General features: G+C 37.9%; 5 protein-coding genes across 9 annotated transcripts; 3 read left to right on the top strand and 2 right to left on the bottom strand.

Annotated features, from left to right (window-relative positions):
* Positions 1-3,097: 3,097 nt before the first annotated feature.
* LOC108845923 (uncharacterized) lies at positions 3,098-4,224 on the bottom strand. The gene is made up of 3 exons (XM_018619123.2): positions 3,973-4,224; positions 3,493-3,754; positions 3,098-3,409 (listed from the first exon to the last, which is right to left on the bottom strand). The coding sequence occupies exons 1-3, from the start codon at positions 4,201-4,203 to the stop codon at positions 3,345-3,347; spliced, it is 558 nt and encodes a 185-aa protein (XP_018474625.2). The 5' UTR covers positions 4,204-4,224; the 3' UTR covers positions 3,098-3,344.
* Positions 4,225-4,392: 168 nt separating this feature from the next.
* LOC108844888 (50S ribosomal protein 6, chloroplastic) lies at positions 4,393-4,985 on the top strand. Its single transcript, XM_018618174.2, has one exon. It carries the CDS (start codon positions 4,461-4,463, stop codon positions 4,803-4,805), a length of 345 nt encoding a protein of 114 aa, XP_018473676.1. The 5' UTR covers positions 4,393-4,460; the 3' UTR covers positions 4,806-4,985.
* Positions 4,986-5,239: 254 nt separating this feature from the next.
* On the bottom strand, positions 5,240-6,281 carry LOC130509493 (disease resistance-like protein CSA1). The gene is made up of 2 exons (XM_057005611.1): positions 6,186-6,281; positions 5,240-6,111 (listed from the first exon to the last, which is right to left on the bottom strand). Exons 1-2 carry the CDS (start codon positions 6,264-6,266, stop codon positions 5,428-5,430), a joined length of 765 nt encoding a protein of 254 aa, XP_056861591.1. The 5' UTR covers positions 6,267-6,281; the 3' UTR covers positions 5,240-5,427.
* A 1,074-nt stretch (positions 6,282-7,355) lies between these two features.
* On the top strand, positions 7,356-9,834 carry LOC108847888 (uncharacterized). 3 transcript variants are annotated; one of them, XM_057005225.1, is made up of 4 exons: positions 7,405-7,493; positions 7,946-7,996; positions 8,038-9,283; positions 9,488-9,834. In XM_057005225.1, exons 3-4 carry the CDS (start codon positions 8,091-8,093, stop codon positions 9,597-9,599), a joined length of 1,305 nt encoding a protein of 434 aa, XP_056861205.1. In that variant the 5' UTR covers positions 7,405-7,493; positions 7,946-7,996; positions 8,038-8,090; the 3' UTR covers positions 9,600-9,834. The 3 variants fall into 3 exon arrangements, with proteins under 3 accessions (XP_018476756.1, XP_018476758.1, XP_056861205.1); XM_018621254.2 differs by lacking the exon at positions 7,946-7,996 and having other exon boundaries at positions 7,356-7,493; positions 8,044-9,283; XM_018621256.2 differs by lacking the exon at positions 7,946-7,996 and having other exon boundaries at positions 7,397-7,493; positions 8,084-9,283.
* A 423-nt stretch (positions 9,835-10,257) lies between these two features.
* LOC108847385 (uncharacterized) lies at positions 10,258-15,668 on the top strand. 3 transcript variants are annotated; one of them, XM_018620615.2, is made up of 4 exons: positions 10,258-10,408; positions 10,778-13,770; positions 14,083-15,323; positions 15,406-15,668. In XM_018620615.2, exons 2-3 carry the CDS (start codon positions 10,816-10,818, stop codon positions 15,310-15,312), a joined length of 4,185 nt encoding a protein of 1,394 aa, XP_018476117.2. In that variant the 5' UTR covers positions 10,258-10,408; positions 10,778-10,815; the 3' UTR covers positions 15,313-15,323; positions 15,406-15,668. The 3 variants fall into 3 exon arrangements, with proteins under 3 accessions (XP_018476117.2, XP_018476115.2, XP_018476116.2); XM_018620613.2 differs by having other exon boundaries at positions 14,083-15,668; XM_018620614.2 differs by lacking the exon at positions 10,258-10,408 and adding an exon at positions 10,439-10,612 and having other exon boundaries at positions 14,083-15,668.
* Positions 15,669-16,551: the final 883 nt, after the last annotated feature.

Here is a 16,551-nt window from a genome sequence, read left to right on the forward strand (position 1 = left end):
AAAAAATTCTTTATACTAACTTTTTATAGATTCTATGATATATTCCGTATTATATAAAAATAGAAGTGCTATATGAATTAAATATTAAAAATATATTAAATAGGTAAATTAACAAATTTTTTTATTTTATTTTTTAACTTAAATAAATTATTGATCATCATTATAATGGATTAAACTTCGAAAACATATAATACTTTTATATTAAAATAAATGTATTAACATAAGTTAAAATTTTATATTTACAGCCATACATTATCTTTTTATTTATTTTGAAACTATTAGCAATATATTGCTTAAAAATGTTTATATACAAAAATATAATAGTATATAATAACCTTTAGTTCATATACTATTTAAAAATATGTTATTAGTAAAATATGAAATTTCAGTAATTCATTTAAAATATTAGTGACAAAAATCAAATTTTAATTATAAATTTTATTTTATTTTAATTGTAACAAAATTTGTTGATAAAATAATTAAAAATATCACCAAAAATTCAAATATTTTATAAAATGATACAGTAATGTAGTACCAAAACAAATTCAAAATTCATGTATTATTCCAAACTCAAATAGTTGTGTAATTTTCCAAAGTTGTCTCGAAAAAATATATTATTTTGAAAATGAATATTCAAACTCAAAATGATAATATTTCAAATTTTACAAAAGACAAAATCATGGATAATAAAGATTAACTTTTTGAAATGTACCTGAAAAAAACTAACTATATATGTTGTAAAAATTTAAAGTAACCTAATGTTTTGACGTCTTAATTTAAAAAAAAATAGAACTTAATATCATAACATCCAAAACAAATATCCTATATAATAAATTTAATAAAATAGTATGATAGATACTACTATGTATAAAGTTTACTAAAACAATAGGATTATATTATTTAAAATAAATAAATCCCGTAAAATACTAAAATGAGATATGTTAAAGTATATTTTCTTAAACACAACATGTAAATATAATTATTTTAGTCATATTTATTTTCTATAATATAAATAAATAAAATTTAAAAATGTATTATATGCAAAATGTTTTAAATTAAAGAAAACAACATAATTTGAATGGGGTTCTCTATTTGAGTATTTCATATTTTTATTTTATTTTACCTAACTCGAAAATATATTAGTAAATAATAAAAATCAATAACAAAGTAAATTTTTTTTAAAAAAACCATTATATATTAATAATACTGAATAAGAAATATAAACAATAATATGATACAGTAATACAATATATAACACTAAAATAGAAATTATATATTTAAAACATTTTTAATAATATAAAATATATTTAAAAAATATAAATATATCCGCACGAACGTGCGGGTTAAAATCTAGTTTTTCCTTAAATCAAAGCATATAATACCACATCAATTGTTCCATGTAATGTACTCGCAACAATTCTTAAATTTTGAATTTTGGATGCTATATTATTAGTATTCTTACAGCAATTGTTCCATGTAATGTACTCGCAACAATTCTTAAATTTTGAATTTTGGATGCTATATTATTAGTATTCTTACAGCAATTGTTCCATGTAATGTACTCGCAACAATTCTTAAATTTTGAATTTTGGATGCTATATTATTAGTATTCTTATACAGCTAAAAACGAGTCTAAAATTTCGCAAGAGACAACATATAGGAGATTTCTGAGACACGAGTGGAATGAAATATGAACAAGTCAAAAGCAAAAGTAAAAAAAAAAGAGGAAAGTTGTTAAGATGAGACTGGGATCTGGATATCCGAGAAATTTAAGGTGTCCGAATTTAGATTTAGATTTGTTGGATCCGTAAATTTTTAGTATATAGATATAGATTCATGGCTTCTGAATATCTGGATTTTGGATATCTGTTTAGATATCATATTACTCGTGAATATTTTCGGATTTGGATTCAGATTCATAAAAAATAACTAAAAGAAAATATTTTTAAAAATATTAAAATTCTAAAATAATATATTAAGTAAATATAATAATATAAGAGTTGATGACAAAAAAAAATATATTAAGTAAATATTTATACAAAATTTATAAATATATATATGTATATAATATAAAAATTAAAATATAATATTATAAAACTAATTTTATGTATAAATATTAATATGTAAATATAATTACTAATAACACTAAAAATTAATATATTTTAAAAGTACGGATCCATATCCAGATTTTAGAACCTAAAAATTTAAGATATTCGAATCTCTTGTTAGGTTTTGATGCATCCAAAATTTTACTATTCAGATCCGGATTTGATAGCACTAAATATTCTTATCAGAACGGATTTTGGATCGGATCAAGAATAATAAGTCGCAGGTGGAGAAAGTTGTTTCCTGAAAAAAGCGAGAATGAGGTTTGGGAATATTATTATTGATGCTTACATTATATGAGTTATAATTTATTCAAAGCCGGTTTCGTGGGCGAGTTGTGTCAAGAAGCTGTCACGGCTCAGATGATTTGCTTGTAATAATGTGAACACTATATGAACTCGTCTTTTTCAATAATGTGCAAATATATAGTAGTTTTTTGTTGAGATTAGCCAAAAATACTTAACACTGTGAATAATATGATTTCAGGAAATTTACATCGATTTCGTCCGGAGATTTACATCGAGTTTTTACAAAACTTACTCAGCTAAGATGCAACTGGTGAAATCTCTGCACTAACTGCAGGGATATGGGGGTTTATGATCCATACATATTTACTTCTTTCAGCTGACTCTGTGCTTTCATCATCAAATACTTCGTGGTAATATCTCATTATCAAATTACAGGAAGAAGAATCAAAACGGCTTTAGTATGGTACCTCATGTACTTGGCTTTTTGGCGTATGTTTCAGGGGAGAGTTTCTTCGGCTGCTGCAAGGATGTGTATTGGGTTACTATGTAGCTTACTGTGAGGATCCACAGAGACATAAAGATTAGCTGAGTGCGAGAGGAGGAAGAACACGAAAATGTACACAGAAGGGAGACGACGATTGATTCAGTTCTCATCCTTACTCTACTTTACTTTCTTTCCCTAGGTTTTCATTGTCTGTGTCTGAATGCATAAACAGTCAAAAGAGTAGTAGAAAAGAGAGGGATAGTTTCTAATTTAGTCGCATCCATTTAGGAAACATTTTTATTTATTTAACAACATAAGATGAACCGAGCCTTTTACAAAACTGTGGATTACATCATTACAAGAACACGAATCTATATATGGAACTGACAAAGAAAGGATTCTGCGATAAGATGAGAGAAAGACACAACACATAAAAGTGGCAAAGCAAAGTAAAACGAGGACAAAACCACGACTAGAAACAAAAGTGAAACATGGGGGGTCGGTCATCAATGGCCTACGTGACCACGTCCACCACAGCTTTTACACATAATGTTACCACTTCCACCACAACCTACAACATAAGAGCAACAGAAATGGTTAATATTAGACCATTACATAATTTGAGCAAGAGTAAGCAGGATAAAGAGAATGTACCTAAGCAACGGACTTTAACAATGATGCCTTGGCTCTCCATAATGGAGTCAACGTACAGACCAGTTCCAGAGCAAGTGGCACAAAGCAATGCACCTTTAGCTTCGCAACAAGTGCAACGCCTGTTATCACCAATCTCTCTCTCGGACATGGATAATCCGACAGGCTCATCGATGATCTCCTCAGGTATTGGCTTGTCGTAACAGAACATCGACTCGAGACTGCTTAATTGTCTGTTCACATCTCTTTTTAAACATGACTCAGCCTACATAATCAAAAAACAAAACAATGATTCTTACTAATGCTAGTACTCGTAATCATCATCATCATCAAACAAACGACATTTGGAATCTGCATTCAATTCAGATGCCAATAATTTGAAATTACTGACGATATTAGTAAATTCGTAATCCTGTTGAGTTTGAAATTACTGATGAATGGAACATACATCTAACCAGAGGGAGAGAGGAGAGAGATGTTAACCTTGAGAGACGAAGAAGGAGGATGAAGAGAGCACACTCTTACGCGGGAACCGAATAATCTAGGAGAAGGAATCACGCGTCGAGTTCTTCCGCCAACAAAACTCGATTTCGCCGGAAAAGCAAAATCTAAAGCGGTATTCATCGTCGACGAGATCGAGATTTCGAAAATCGAATAGAGAGATGAAGAAGGTGGCTTGATGATGATGATAGGCGCTGATAGCTTTGGAACCATCGCCGGTCATAGGTTTTGTTGTTCGTGATAACCGGACTGTACCGATAATTGTATTCGGTTATCTAAATCAAGCCTATGAACATCGCTACTCGTAACGAGTTCTAAATGGGCTTTTGTAAATATGGGCTATATCTTCTAAGGCCCAATAGAAACTTGAATAAAACGAAAACTCGGAGAAGATATAACCTTCTCTAATCCGAAGCTAGAGGCTCTCATACTCAGTTTCACTGGAAGCAGAAAAGATAAGACGAAACGATATGTCTGTGTCAGCGATCTTTGGCACCGGAATCGCCACCGTCGCTTCATCCCCGGCTCTCCGTCAGTTTCAAGTTCCGAAACTGGGAAACGGAGGAGGAGTCGGAGGAGGAATGGGGATGGTGATAGAGTGTTCGTCGAGGCCGCAGAAGAAATCGACGGCTCATCACAGGAAGACGAGGCCGAAGAAGACGCAGCCTTGGGACATTAAGAGGAAGCCCACCGTTTACGCTCCTCTCCCTCCTCTCCCTCCGGATTGGTCTCCTCTCGCTCTTTCTTCCGACGACGGTGGTGCCACCGCCGCCGCCTCCGCCGGAGATTTGGTTTCAGGCGGTGCCGCCGCCTAGTTATGAGTTATCTACTGTTCGGGTGTTGGAACCTAGTTGAGAATTTGTGTCTGTTAATGTGTTTCTGTTTCTTCTTATGGACTTTTGTTGTCTGAACGGTGAATGAATGGACCAAACTTTGAAAATTTTTAATGCTTTCCTCTGTTTGTTTTTGGTATAAATGTCTCAGCTTTATGCTCATCACCGTGTCGTATGGAACTGATGAAATGACCGTTACATGATTTTTGCTTTATGGTTGATTGATTTGCAGGAAAGCTAGCTCTCATCATGGTCATCTATGTACTATTATTCTTTATTTGCTTGCGTGAAAAGTCATTATTTTTTGCTGGTCAGTTTTACCCGTTGCAATATTATACCTTAGTGGTTCCTACTCAAACGTCACTCAAATGATCTGTTAGGTGTCAAAAACAGGAGTGGTTTTGTTTTGGTTGCTATAAAATGAAAAATGGGAATGGTTTTGTATAGATAAGAGTTTGATGGTGATTACATGAGCTGTTCTTGATCATATTCTTGGTTAGAAAACTTTTTGTGATAACCAAATTAATCTGAATACTGAAGAATTTATAAGGTACAATTTCAAAACTTGGCAGATATGCCTTCTTGGAGCTACAAAAACATTTGGCTAAATCTGCTGAAGTGTAGTGAAAGTAAGAGCTTCAATTGGTCTGCCATTCGCCTTTTGGTGATTCACCACACCGTTGGATTGATCCGTGAGACAAGAATCGGTAATGGATGTTACTTCACATGAGATGTCGCTATCCATTGGACATGCAACAGAGTTTGCATCCTGCAGGAATGGATTTCTGTTCTCATCAGGTTCAAACACAAAACTGAGACCGGATCTCAACACCTCAAACCTAGCTTCCCCACTAGTTTTTTCATCGTTCACGCTGAACTCTAGGAACGCCATAACAGGAGCACATTGGGTAGAATGCTTGTCTTCAAGATGTTTTACGAGGTGCACGCAGTTGGTGTAGCCAATAAAAACATGATCTGACCCGATTGCGTCCTGCTCACTCCAGCTTCCAACTTTCCAAATAACTTCGGTGCAAGGCTCCTCTCCTGTCATGCCTTTACAAGTAAATTTCGCTGACAAGTAGTTGGTGTGCTCTTGTCCTGTTCTTGTTTGTTCCTGGCAGCTTTGGAATGAGACCACGGCACACAGGGCTATCCCAGAGAGCTTATTGTAGTTCCAATGCTGGGGAGATTCGAACTGCACCTTAGATCCAATAGCTTCGTGACAAAACCATGAAGGTATTTCAGATCCAGGAAAGCAAGTGCTGAACAAAATCTCCGGTACAAGATCCTGCAAAAGTTATAGAGAAGACAATGCCATTAGATTTTGGAGTTTTTTTAAAAGATGGCGAGGGAGAGATGTACCTTATTGCAGAGTTTAAGTGCACTTGGTAGTAGCTGACACTTCCTTTGAGCAAAAGATGCTATCTCCTCCTTTTCGACCATAACCGCTCAACAATTCTCATCAGCTTAGCGTAGTGTTTCTGTTTTTGCTAACGAACATGACAATGTATTGTGGTGGATTTGGTAACTCGGTGATGTATAAAGATGCACTGGCTTTACATGTTATTACTAATATATATTTTGTCATGGCTGCTTCTGCAGACTTTCAATGGAAAAATATGTGAGAAATTCAACAGTGGTGGGAAAGTTTCTTCATTGGCATATGCAAAGATCCAAGGAAAATCTGTTCTTGCTGCATGCATGCAGAATCTAAGTTGTATAGTGGACGAGGAGCAATTTCTTCCAGAAGACTTCCTCCACTATGATGAGGGTCAAGACTCCGATGATCAATCATGGCTACAGGAGGAAAATAATTCAAGCATTTGGAATATAACCGAGTCTGATTCGGATTGTTCTTTCACCGAGAATCCGTGGTAGAATTCATTAAACCAAGAACATTGCAGAAGAGCTTCTTCAACCCCAAGTAAAACCATCATGTAGCTAGGAATTCGAACCCACTATCAAAATTCAAAAATAAGTGTTCAGGTCGAGCGTTGATATGGAAGAAACAGATGTACAGTATCAAGGATTCAAGGCTTGTTTTTCTTCGCAACAGAGTAACTGGTTTTTAGGTGTTGCTTCACACGAAAACAACGGTCTAAAAACATCCCTTTTAGTACTTAAAATTATATATACTTTATTTTGAATTTTGATAGTGGGTTCGAATTCTCCTGTCAATATGAAAGACACGATCAGTGTTCAGTTGGTTTCATAACAACCTGCTCATTTATGTATTTATTATACTGATTTATCACATTGCCAATCAGTCATAGTACATATATATATATAAAAGATTTCTTTAAAACAAAAAAACTGATAGACATACTCTGCAGATGAAAAGAAATGAATCATGTAACCCACCTATTAAGATTTAAGATGAAAACTTACAAGTCGGGAGTGTCTGCAACAAAGTTGACAGATAAAAAGGAGAAAGAACAATAATTTAAAGGCCCATTCAAGCCCACTGGATTTTCTTTTAGACTTAGTGTTATTTTTATGAGTTTTCGCGTGGCCCGGCCCCTTAGTATTTAGTTAAAGTTTCAACTGGTGGCTCGAGCCGACCCTCTTCTTCCCCTCCGTCCTGCTACGATTTCTTTGGGTTTCGTTCTCAAAAGTTTCGCCGGATTGGCGTTCTCTCCTTCTTTGTTTTATAATAGATTCCTCCCAAGTGTAAGTTCTTTCATCTCTTCTAATTGTTTATGGATTTGGATACTTTTGTGTGTTTCTCGTCCAACATTGAGATTGGTCTCTCTCTGTTGAACCTCGAAGAATTACTCATATATTTCATAGATTCGGAACCCCCCCCCCCCCCCCCCCCCTTTTGCCTTTTATTTTATGAAAATATACAATCTTCGACTTTCTCGGGGTTTGTTTGATCTTGATTAGTATATTGATCCAATTCTGTTAGGAGAACTCAGTTTACATGTTTTTTTTGCACCTGTCTCTTGGTACATTTGATCTTCTGGTGGAACGGGGTTGTGTACTCTGTGACATAATGGTTTGTGTACTTACTTGTCGGAATGGGTTTGTTTGCTTATGATAGGGTTTAGAATGTGTTTGTGAGATAATACTAATACACAGACTTTACAGGATGCTTTTTTTTTTTTTTGTCGATTTTTAAGGTTCCTTTATAAGGTTTTAGCTTTTGTGGATTGATTTGGAAGTAGGTCCTTTCTTAGATCTAATTCCTGTTTTTTTTTTTCGTTTCTTCATGTCGCAGAAACAAATTTCCAAGGTAACTTATTTTGATTACTCGCAAGTGCAACGATGTCGGTCACAGCGGGAGTTAGCGAAGCTGCACTTGCTACACGTGCTAAGCTACGAGGTGGGATTGGACAGACCAAAGTGAAAAGATACTGGCCCGGTAAAGCTCCCGAGTGGGCCGACGAACCGGAGGAAGATGAGGACGTTAGGATGCAAAAGGTCGACGCTTTTGATCGAAAGCATCATGATGATTCAGGTGTTGCTAGAAAGGACGATCCGAGACTACGTCGTTTAGCTCAGACGAGAGTCGAGAACCGTGAAGAAGTCAGAGCTGATCATAGACGAGTAAGACAGGCTGAGATTGTATCTACCGAAGAGGAAGAGCTGAGGAATAATCAAGAGGAGGAGGAAGAAGATGAGGATGCGTTGGAAGAGAGGAGGAGGAGGATTCGAGAGAAGAATCTCAAGAGAGCTAAAGAGGAGGCTGACTTGCTTCCCGTGGAGGAAGAAGACGAGGTGGAAGAGGAGGACGAGGATGAGGAAGAGGAGTCTGAGTACGAGACTGATTCTGAGGATGATATGCATGGTGGTATTGCAATGATCAAGCCTGTTTTTGTTCCTAAAGCCGAGAGAGATACGGTTGCAGAGCGTGAGCGGCTTGAAGCTGAAGAGCTTGCTCTGGAGGAGATGGCTAAGAGGAAACTCGAGATGAGGAAGATTGAGACGAAGCAGATAGTGGTTGAGGAAGTGAGGAAAGACGAGGAGATACGCAAGAACATGCTACTGCAAGAAGCGAATATCGGAGATGTTGAAACCGATGACGAGATCAACGAGGCTGAGGAGTACGAGGTTTGGAAGACGAGGGAGATCGCTAGGATCAAGAGGGAAAGGGACGCGAAGGAAGCTATGCTGAGAGAGAGGGAGGAGGTAGAGAAGCTGAGGAACATGACGGAGCAGGAGAGGAGAGAGTGGGAGAGGAAGAATCCTAAACCTTCTTCGACTCAACCGAAGAAGAAGTGGAATTTCATGCAGAAGTACTATCACAAGGGTGCTTTCTTCCAGGCGGATCCTGACGACGAGGCGGGATCCGTTGGGACCGATGGGATATTTCAGCGTGACTTCTCTGCTCCGACGGGTGAAGATAGGTTGGACAAATCGATCTTGCCTAAAGTTATGCAAGTTAAGCACTTTGGTCGCAGTGGAAGGACTAAATGGACTCACCTTGTTAATGAGGATACAACAGATTGGAGCAACCCGTAAGTCTTCTGCTTTTAGTGTTTCGTTTCTTACATTTGGTTAGTCATAGGCGTCTGAAGACTGACTTGATTAGCATTTGAGTAGAAAAAATTAAGCTGAGAACTGAACTGAGACTGTTAGGGGGAACCTTGTGTCTGTTTATCCGTATATGGAGCTGCAGATTTTGAATGATTATGTTTATGACATAATGAACGATTGTGCAGGTGGACTTCGAATGATCCTTTACGGGAGAAATACAACAAGAAAATGGCAGGCATGAATGCTCCTATTGAGAAACCGAAGGGGAGCAAGAAGATGAAAGATTGGGAGAAATAAACAGCATCAAGAACCTCATCGAGTTTAAAGCCAAAACTGAAATAGAGTGGTATGTTCTTTTTAGAATAAAAGCATCTTGCTCTGTTATCGCCGAGAACTCTTTATCTAAATCGCAGTAACTAATTAATATTTGTTTTGTAAGCACCTGGACTATCTGGTCTTTTGAATGGGATCAATCAAGATACACATTTTTTTATGATTCTGCTTGTATCACGAAAGCGTTTCTTATTGTCTATCAATTATCATATTAACATTCTGAATACATTAAAGAATCCAACAGCTTTTTGTGTCTTGACCTCGTTAATATCAAACCCAACTTTCTCACTTGCACAGTGAAATGAGCAACTAACTAGTAAGTAGTGTAGCCAAATGAAGAGAAAGACATGAGTCGATCTTAAAGGCAGAGTGGGATACAAACCATTGGTTCAATGAAAGCTCATTTAAGTTCTCCTTCAAGTCTTTGTCCGAACATACTCCTTTTGTTACGTGCTTCTACTCACAACTAATTATTTTAATTTTGAAAATAACAATTAAATCTGTATTTTGTTTTATTACAAGAGAACCAAACTATGTTTAGTATGATTAAGATAATAAAATGGAATAATTGTAGGAAAAGTAGGGGCGCCACCACTAAGCCACCAGCTTAATAACAAAAGAGCCCAACGAAGAATTGATCATTTTGTTTTTGCTGTAAAGACAAAGCCGAAAACAGAGCCGAGCCCACTCTTCTTCTTCTTGTTCATCATCATCGTCTCTATCGATCGTAGAGTCAACCATTTTCCTCTTTCTCCCAATTCAACCTCCATTAGGTACGTCTCCTACTTTCCATGCCTTCCCCACGTCTCTCTCTCTCCCCCAAATTTTTTTTTTTTCATTTCATTTTTCCCTGTCTACGTCCATGACTTGTTTTAGGGCTAACGAAGTGATGAAAAATTGTTGAATTATATCGCATTTGATCTCTATTTCCTCCACGATCTGTTCCCTCGTAACCTCTTGATTGAACTCGTATTAGGGTAATCTTCGATTTATCTTATCTGATTGAAATGATCTGCCTTTTTCTGGGGCTCGTGTGCTCGTTTAGATCCGATCTTAAATGTTGCATGTGATCTGATCAAAAAGTTTCTACCTTTGAATCAAAGTTGCTAACTTTAATCTTTGTTTGAATGTTGTTCTTACAGAAACAAATTAACAACCTGGAGAAGAGGAAGAAGAAAAGATGATGAGTGATCGGTCGGAGCTCAGAGTCCACGCACGGAGATCGTTTGACGTTATGATCAAAACCTCCTACAGATGGATCTGCGATCATCCCTTCCTCCTCGGCTTCGTTGCGTTTTTGTATCTCCTCCAAAGAACATGTCCTTTCCTCTTCTCCGCCTTGGTGGTTGCGTCTCCCGTTTTGGTATGCACTCTCGTTCTGCTGGGAACGATTCTGAGCTTCGGAGAGCCGAACGTGCCTGAGATCGAGAAGGAACAGAAGCCGGAGACCGTCTACGAGGCTGCTCCTTTTCGAACCGAGGTTTCCAGGGATCCTTCTTCTTCTACTGTTGTTGTTGACAGAGGTGAGAGTTTTAACGTGGAGAGGTTTGTGGGGAGGGAGAAATTAGAAGATGTGGTTTTGGATGGGAAGGATGTTGCTGATGGTTTGGTGGAGAATCTTCTGAGCGAGGTTGATGACGATGGGAGGCCTTTTGATTATAGGCCTTTGGTTGATGAGAGTCTCGACGAGGTGGTGAAACGTGATAGTCACGTGAGGTTTGAGGAGAGAGCTTTTGTTGTGGATTCTTCGGATAATAAGAGGAGAGATGGAGGAGAAGAAGAAGAGAAGTTAATGGGAAAGGAAGATCAGATGGATGTATCTCCAGTTTCGCCTTGGAGACCGATGAGGCACGAGGAGGACGAGGATGATGACGCTGATGACTCGCTTGATTCTGGTTCAGATGGTGCCGAGAGCTCTTCTCCTGATCCTTCTATGACTGACATCATCCCCATGCTTGACGAGCTTCATCCGCTTTTACACACGGAGGATTCAGGCCGTGGTGGTGGTGTTGCGGATCTGGAAGGATCGGATGCGGCTTCGGAGGGGCCTCACAGGAGTAGTAGTGATGACGAAGGGATGGAGAGTGATGTTGACAGTGAAAGTCATGGAGAGGAAGGAGACAACGAGAACGAAGAGGATGATGAAGAAGAAGAGGAAGAGGAAGAAGAGGAGGAGAAGAAGGAAGAGAAGGATGATGAAAGCAAATCAGCTATCAAGTGGACAGAGGCTGATCAGAAAAACGTTATGGATCTAGGAACTCTCGAGCTCGAAAGAAACCAACGGTTGGAGAATCTTATTGCAAGGAGAAGAGCTCGTCACAATATGAGAATGATGGCTGAGAAGAATCTGATTGATTTTGATAGTGCTGAGATTCCCGTTAATATGCCGCCAATCTCAACTGCAAGGAATCCGTTTGATCTTCCTTATGATCCGTACGATGATATGGATATACCTGGCTCTGCTCCGTCCATTATGTTCGCTAGGAAAAATCCATTTGATTCTCCATTTGATCCAAATGAAGAGAAGCCAGACGTAGTCAAGGGTGAAGGTGGTTTTGAGGAAGAGATCTCGTCTCAACAGCCGAAGGATCAAGTGTTCAGAAGACATGAGAGTTTTAGCGTTGGTCCATCGATGCTCGGAGGTCCCAGGCATGACAGGCTGCGTCCTTTCTTTGTGCTGGAAAGATTAGCAAACGAGGGAACGAGCTATTATCCGTATGAAAGGCAGCTCAGTGAAGTTAGTGAATCAAAAGTCAGTTCTGTTCCTGATACTGAATCTGTGTGTACAATCCTGGAGGATGACGAAAAGAAAGTGGATGAACAGGATGGTGATAGAGATACTGATATCTCCAAGGCTTCTGACCGTGATGAAGAAAAAATGCATTCGGCTTCTGACAATGATGAAGAGAAAACTCATTCAGCTTCTGACCATGATGAAGATAAAAGCCATTCTTCAGAAGATTCCGATTTTGATGAACAAGGTGATGATAGCAGAAATCTTCTTCATCATGATGTGGCTGAGATAATACTTGGAAGTCCAGAAGCAAACCATGAGGAAACAAACATGACGGAAGGAGAAACTTCTGATAAGTCAAAACATGATGAAGAGGAATCCAGTGATAGCGATTCATCCTTATCAGAGACAGAAGAAGAGATGGGGGATACTAGTGAGAATGAAGCAATGATGGTTCCTGAGCAGAAAGGTGATCTTCATGAAGAAGAAGCAGGTACTTCTTCTTCCCAGCCTTCTTTTGGAGGATTAGAAATCCATGTTCCAAGAGGGGTGGATGATGATGATTATAACAACGATGTAGCGCCTGCTTTCATCACTGCACGCCCCTCGCTGGAGGACTTAGCAAGTCATGATCTTTCTGGTTTGGTTGAGGACCACCACGTAGAACCTGTTTACGATACGAGCCCTCGTTCTGGCAGTAGGTTCCCATCGTTTTCTTCCGTGTCGTCTGATTACAAACCGGACCTACCTGGAAAGAGTGTGGAAGAAGTACAGGAAAATGCAGATGAGACTGAGAGAAGTACAAGGGAAGTAGGAGAGACTAGCTCACTTGTTGCAGGAGAGGTTCTCATTGGGGAGGTTGGAACTGATGGTCAAAACAATTCAACGGAATCTGAGGAAGTATTATCTTCAGAGATGCTTGAAGAACATCTCCCAGCTGCGCCTACAAGTTCACCTTTGGGATATGGCGACACGAGGGAGCATGTGTCAACACTGGAAGAATCACCTGATGTGGTACATGACATAGCTGAAACTTCAGTAAACAGATCAGTTGGTGAAGGCATAATGGACGAGGAAGAGGATAAACAAAAGGATGAAGCAACTCCTCAAACATTCAATGCAGACATCCCAATAGACAGTTACTCCACTTTGTCTTCTGGAGCAGTTGAGTACGCTGAGACGCATTCATTTAACGACGAAGATGTTTCGCAGTCGGAACAAGATCCAGTTCAGTCATCAGTTCCCAATCAAACTATGGATATTGAAGTAGACTCTGTGAATGCTAGTGTCCAAAATGTGGGATCCGGAGAAACGACTCCTTATGAATCAGATAGAGAACTGACTTGGTCTGATAAATCTGTGGTAGAACAATCATCATCACCTGAACATGGTGAAGATCAAGTAAGTCATTAAACTCATCTTCTCTCGTAGACTCTTTTTTTTTTGAACTTCTCTCGTAGATTGCGTTTGGTATAAGAACTTTCTACTGCTCTCTTATAATCTTAAAATACTCTTATGTGATATACTCAACTTGTTTCTTATCCTCATGTCATATTTGACAAATGGTATTCATCTAATTTTGTGGTTTCTTAGCTGGAACTGGATTTAAACAGCAGGCTAATACCTCTAAAATTTTGGACTTCCTTCTTTGTTCTTTCTGCAATTTGTTAAGCAAAAAGATCTGTTTCTTACAGTTGTGCTGCGTTATTGCAGGTACCAGCTCGTGCAGCTCCGGTTAGTGTGGTCTTTTCTCGCAACATCACTTTCCACGAGTACCATGATGCTCCTGAGGATACAGCCGATTTATCTTGTTTGACATCTGACACATCCTCATCTCCAGCAGAGTCTCCCGAGTACAAAACACCTATGGTTGGTGAAGGCTCAGGGGCTGAGTTCTTCCAAGCGACTGTTTACGACGAGCTTGACCATGTGGTGGAGCGATTAGATCAGCTTACGGATTTACATGCAATATCTCAGACTCCTCCAGAAGTAATCACTGAAGAGGCAGACGAGATCAAAGAGATCGATGAAGGATTGTTGTCTGAGCTTGACACGATTGGAGACTTCAGTGTTAAGGAGGTTGTGACAGATTCTGAGCCTGGGCCATCTTCGATAGGATCAGACACTGCCAACGAACTGATGGAAGCTCTGCCTGTTTTGGAAGCGAGATCTGTTGAAGACATACAATCTGCTTTCCAGCAGATCCATGAAGGGTCTGAGGTTGAGGATGTTATTCTCCCTAGTACCGTTCAAGACCAGTTGGCTCAAGAGAATTATGGAACCGAGTCAAACTTTACAGTTGTGGAAGCTACTTCGAAGGATGATCTAGATACTGCTATGAACCAGGCTGTTGAAGAGAGCATGGGCAAGCAGCCAAAGTCACCAGAGTCAGAAGGTGTCTCTGGAGAAATCATGAGTGCAGTAGAAACCGAATCACCAGGGTCTTCAGTTGAAGAAAGGTCTGTTGATGAGACAAATGTTCTTCTGAACAACACACCTGAAGAAGAAGAAGAAAAAGAGGACAGTAGACCAGAAGAGGCAACCACATCCGATGTACCGTCTATCGAAACCCGATCAATGGAGGAAATCCCAAAACCTTCTGAACCAAAAGAGAGGATGGCAATGGAAGTAATCTCTGAGAGAGTGGTGATTCCCGGAGAAGGTATTGAGTCTAGTAATGTAACACTAAGGGATGAAGTTGTGACTGAGGAAGCACCAAAAGCTGAGACCTCAAGCAACGCTGATGTGATTGAAACGAGTCATGAGTCCAAAGAAACTGCTAAAACTTCAGAACAAGAAGGAAAGACAGAGAAGAAGGAGAAGGAGAAGAAGGAGAAGGAGAAGAAGGAGAAGAAGGAGAAGAAGAAGGAGAAGAAGGAGAAGAGTTCCAAATCTTCAAGCTCGAGCTCAAGCTCAAGCTCTAGTTCGAGTGACTCAGACTGAAAAATGGAAGGGTAATGCATCTCAACTCAAGTAAATATATGTTTGTTACGCGGTAATGATTGACACTTCTGGTTTTTGTGTGTGTTTCATCAGACTGTGTGCTCTGTTTTAAAAGGGGCAAGAAGAAGCCGCTTATCATTTCTCCTTTTTGTTGGTTTTTGTCTGTCTGTGTTTTCCTCATTTCTCTTGCTTTCAGCTTTCATATTTATTGATTTGATTGATTTGTATCTCTTGATACTATTTTGAGGTTTGTCAGGGTTTTTGGTTTGTGACTTCAAATATTCAGTTCTGAATTATTTTGTATTGAACATGGGAAGTGAGAACTGAGAAAAGTGTGTTGCTGCTTGGCTTTTTTCTTTGAACGTGTTAAGTTTGAGTTGCTAGTGTAAGCATTGTAATCTATAAGAATGGACTCTACCTAACAAGGTGTTGGCTTTTCATTTTTCATTATATACTCAATTGTTAACATGAAGCCTTGTGATTGGGATTCAGTTCAGGTGAATAATTTCTGAATCTTTAAGATATTTATAGATTATCAACCTCTTTCTGAATCTTGAGATTATTAGAAATTGTTTAAATTAACAACTTTTAAGACAAAATGATGATGTATATGTATGCCTATCTATTAACTCACATGGCTAAAAGCGTACCTTTATCACAAAAGTTTTACAAGCCAGCAATAAGGATGTTTTTGGATCTTGTGATTCGTTTATTATTTTATTATACGATCAACCAAACTCAAGATGACAAAAAAATGTGAGAGATACAGCATACAATATGATAGTATATACTTTTTCCAGTTTCAAAATTATACATGTTCAAAATTTTGTATATCTTTTAATAAAACATATTAAAATTTAATAATAAATGCATAATTTTTTGTAATTTTATATTTTCTATATTTTAAACCAATAAAATTTTACAAAATGTAATTAATGCTTTTGAATTTTACAACTTTTAATTATTAGTAGACAAAAATTGCATTGCAAAAATAAAAAGTATATTTTCAAAATAAAAATTTATGTATCTTTTGAAACGGATGAAGTATAATTTTCACAACAATACACATACGAGTTAGTTCAATAATTTCATAAAATACATCACAAATTTTCCTTTTTGCGTTTGATCTGATTATGAGTATATTATTGTTTAGGTTTTCAAAACAATAAAATGAAAATAAAAAGAGGGTTTTCATTAAATGCTCGTGTGAATGTTGCTACTATTATAATAGCAGATCTA

The sequence above is a fragment of the Raphanus sativus genome, chromosome 3, assembly GCF_000801105.2.
Source record: "Raphanus sativus cultivar WK10039 chromosome 3, ASM80110v3, whole genome shotgun sequence".
Classification (NCBI taxonomy): domain Eukaryota; kingdom Viridiplantae; phylum Streptophyta; class Magnoliopsida; order Brassicales; family Brassicaceae; genus Raphanus; species Raphanus sativus.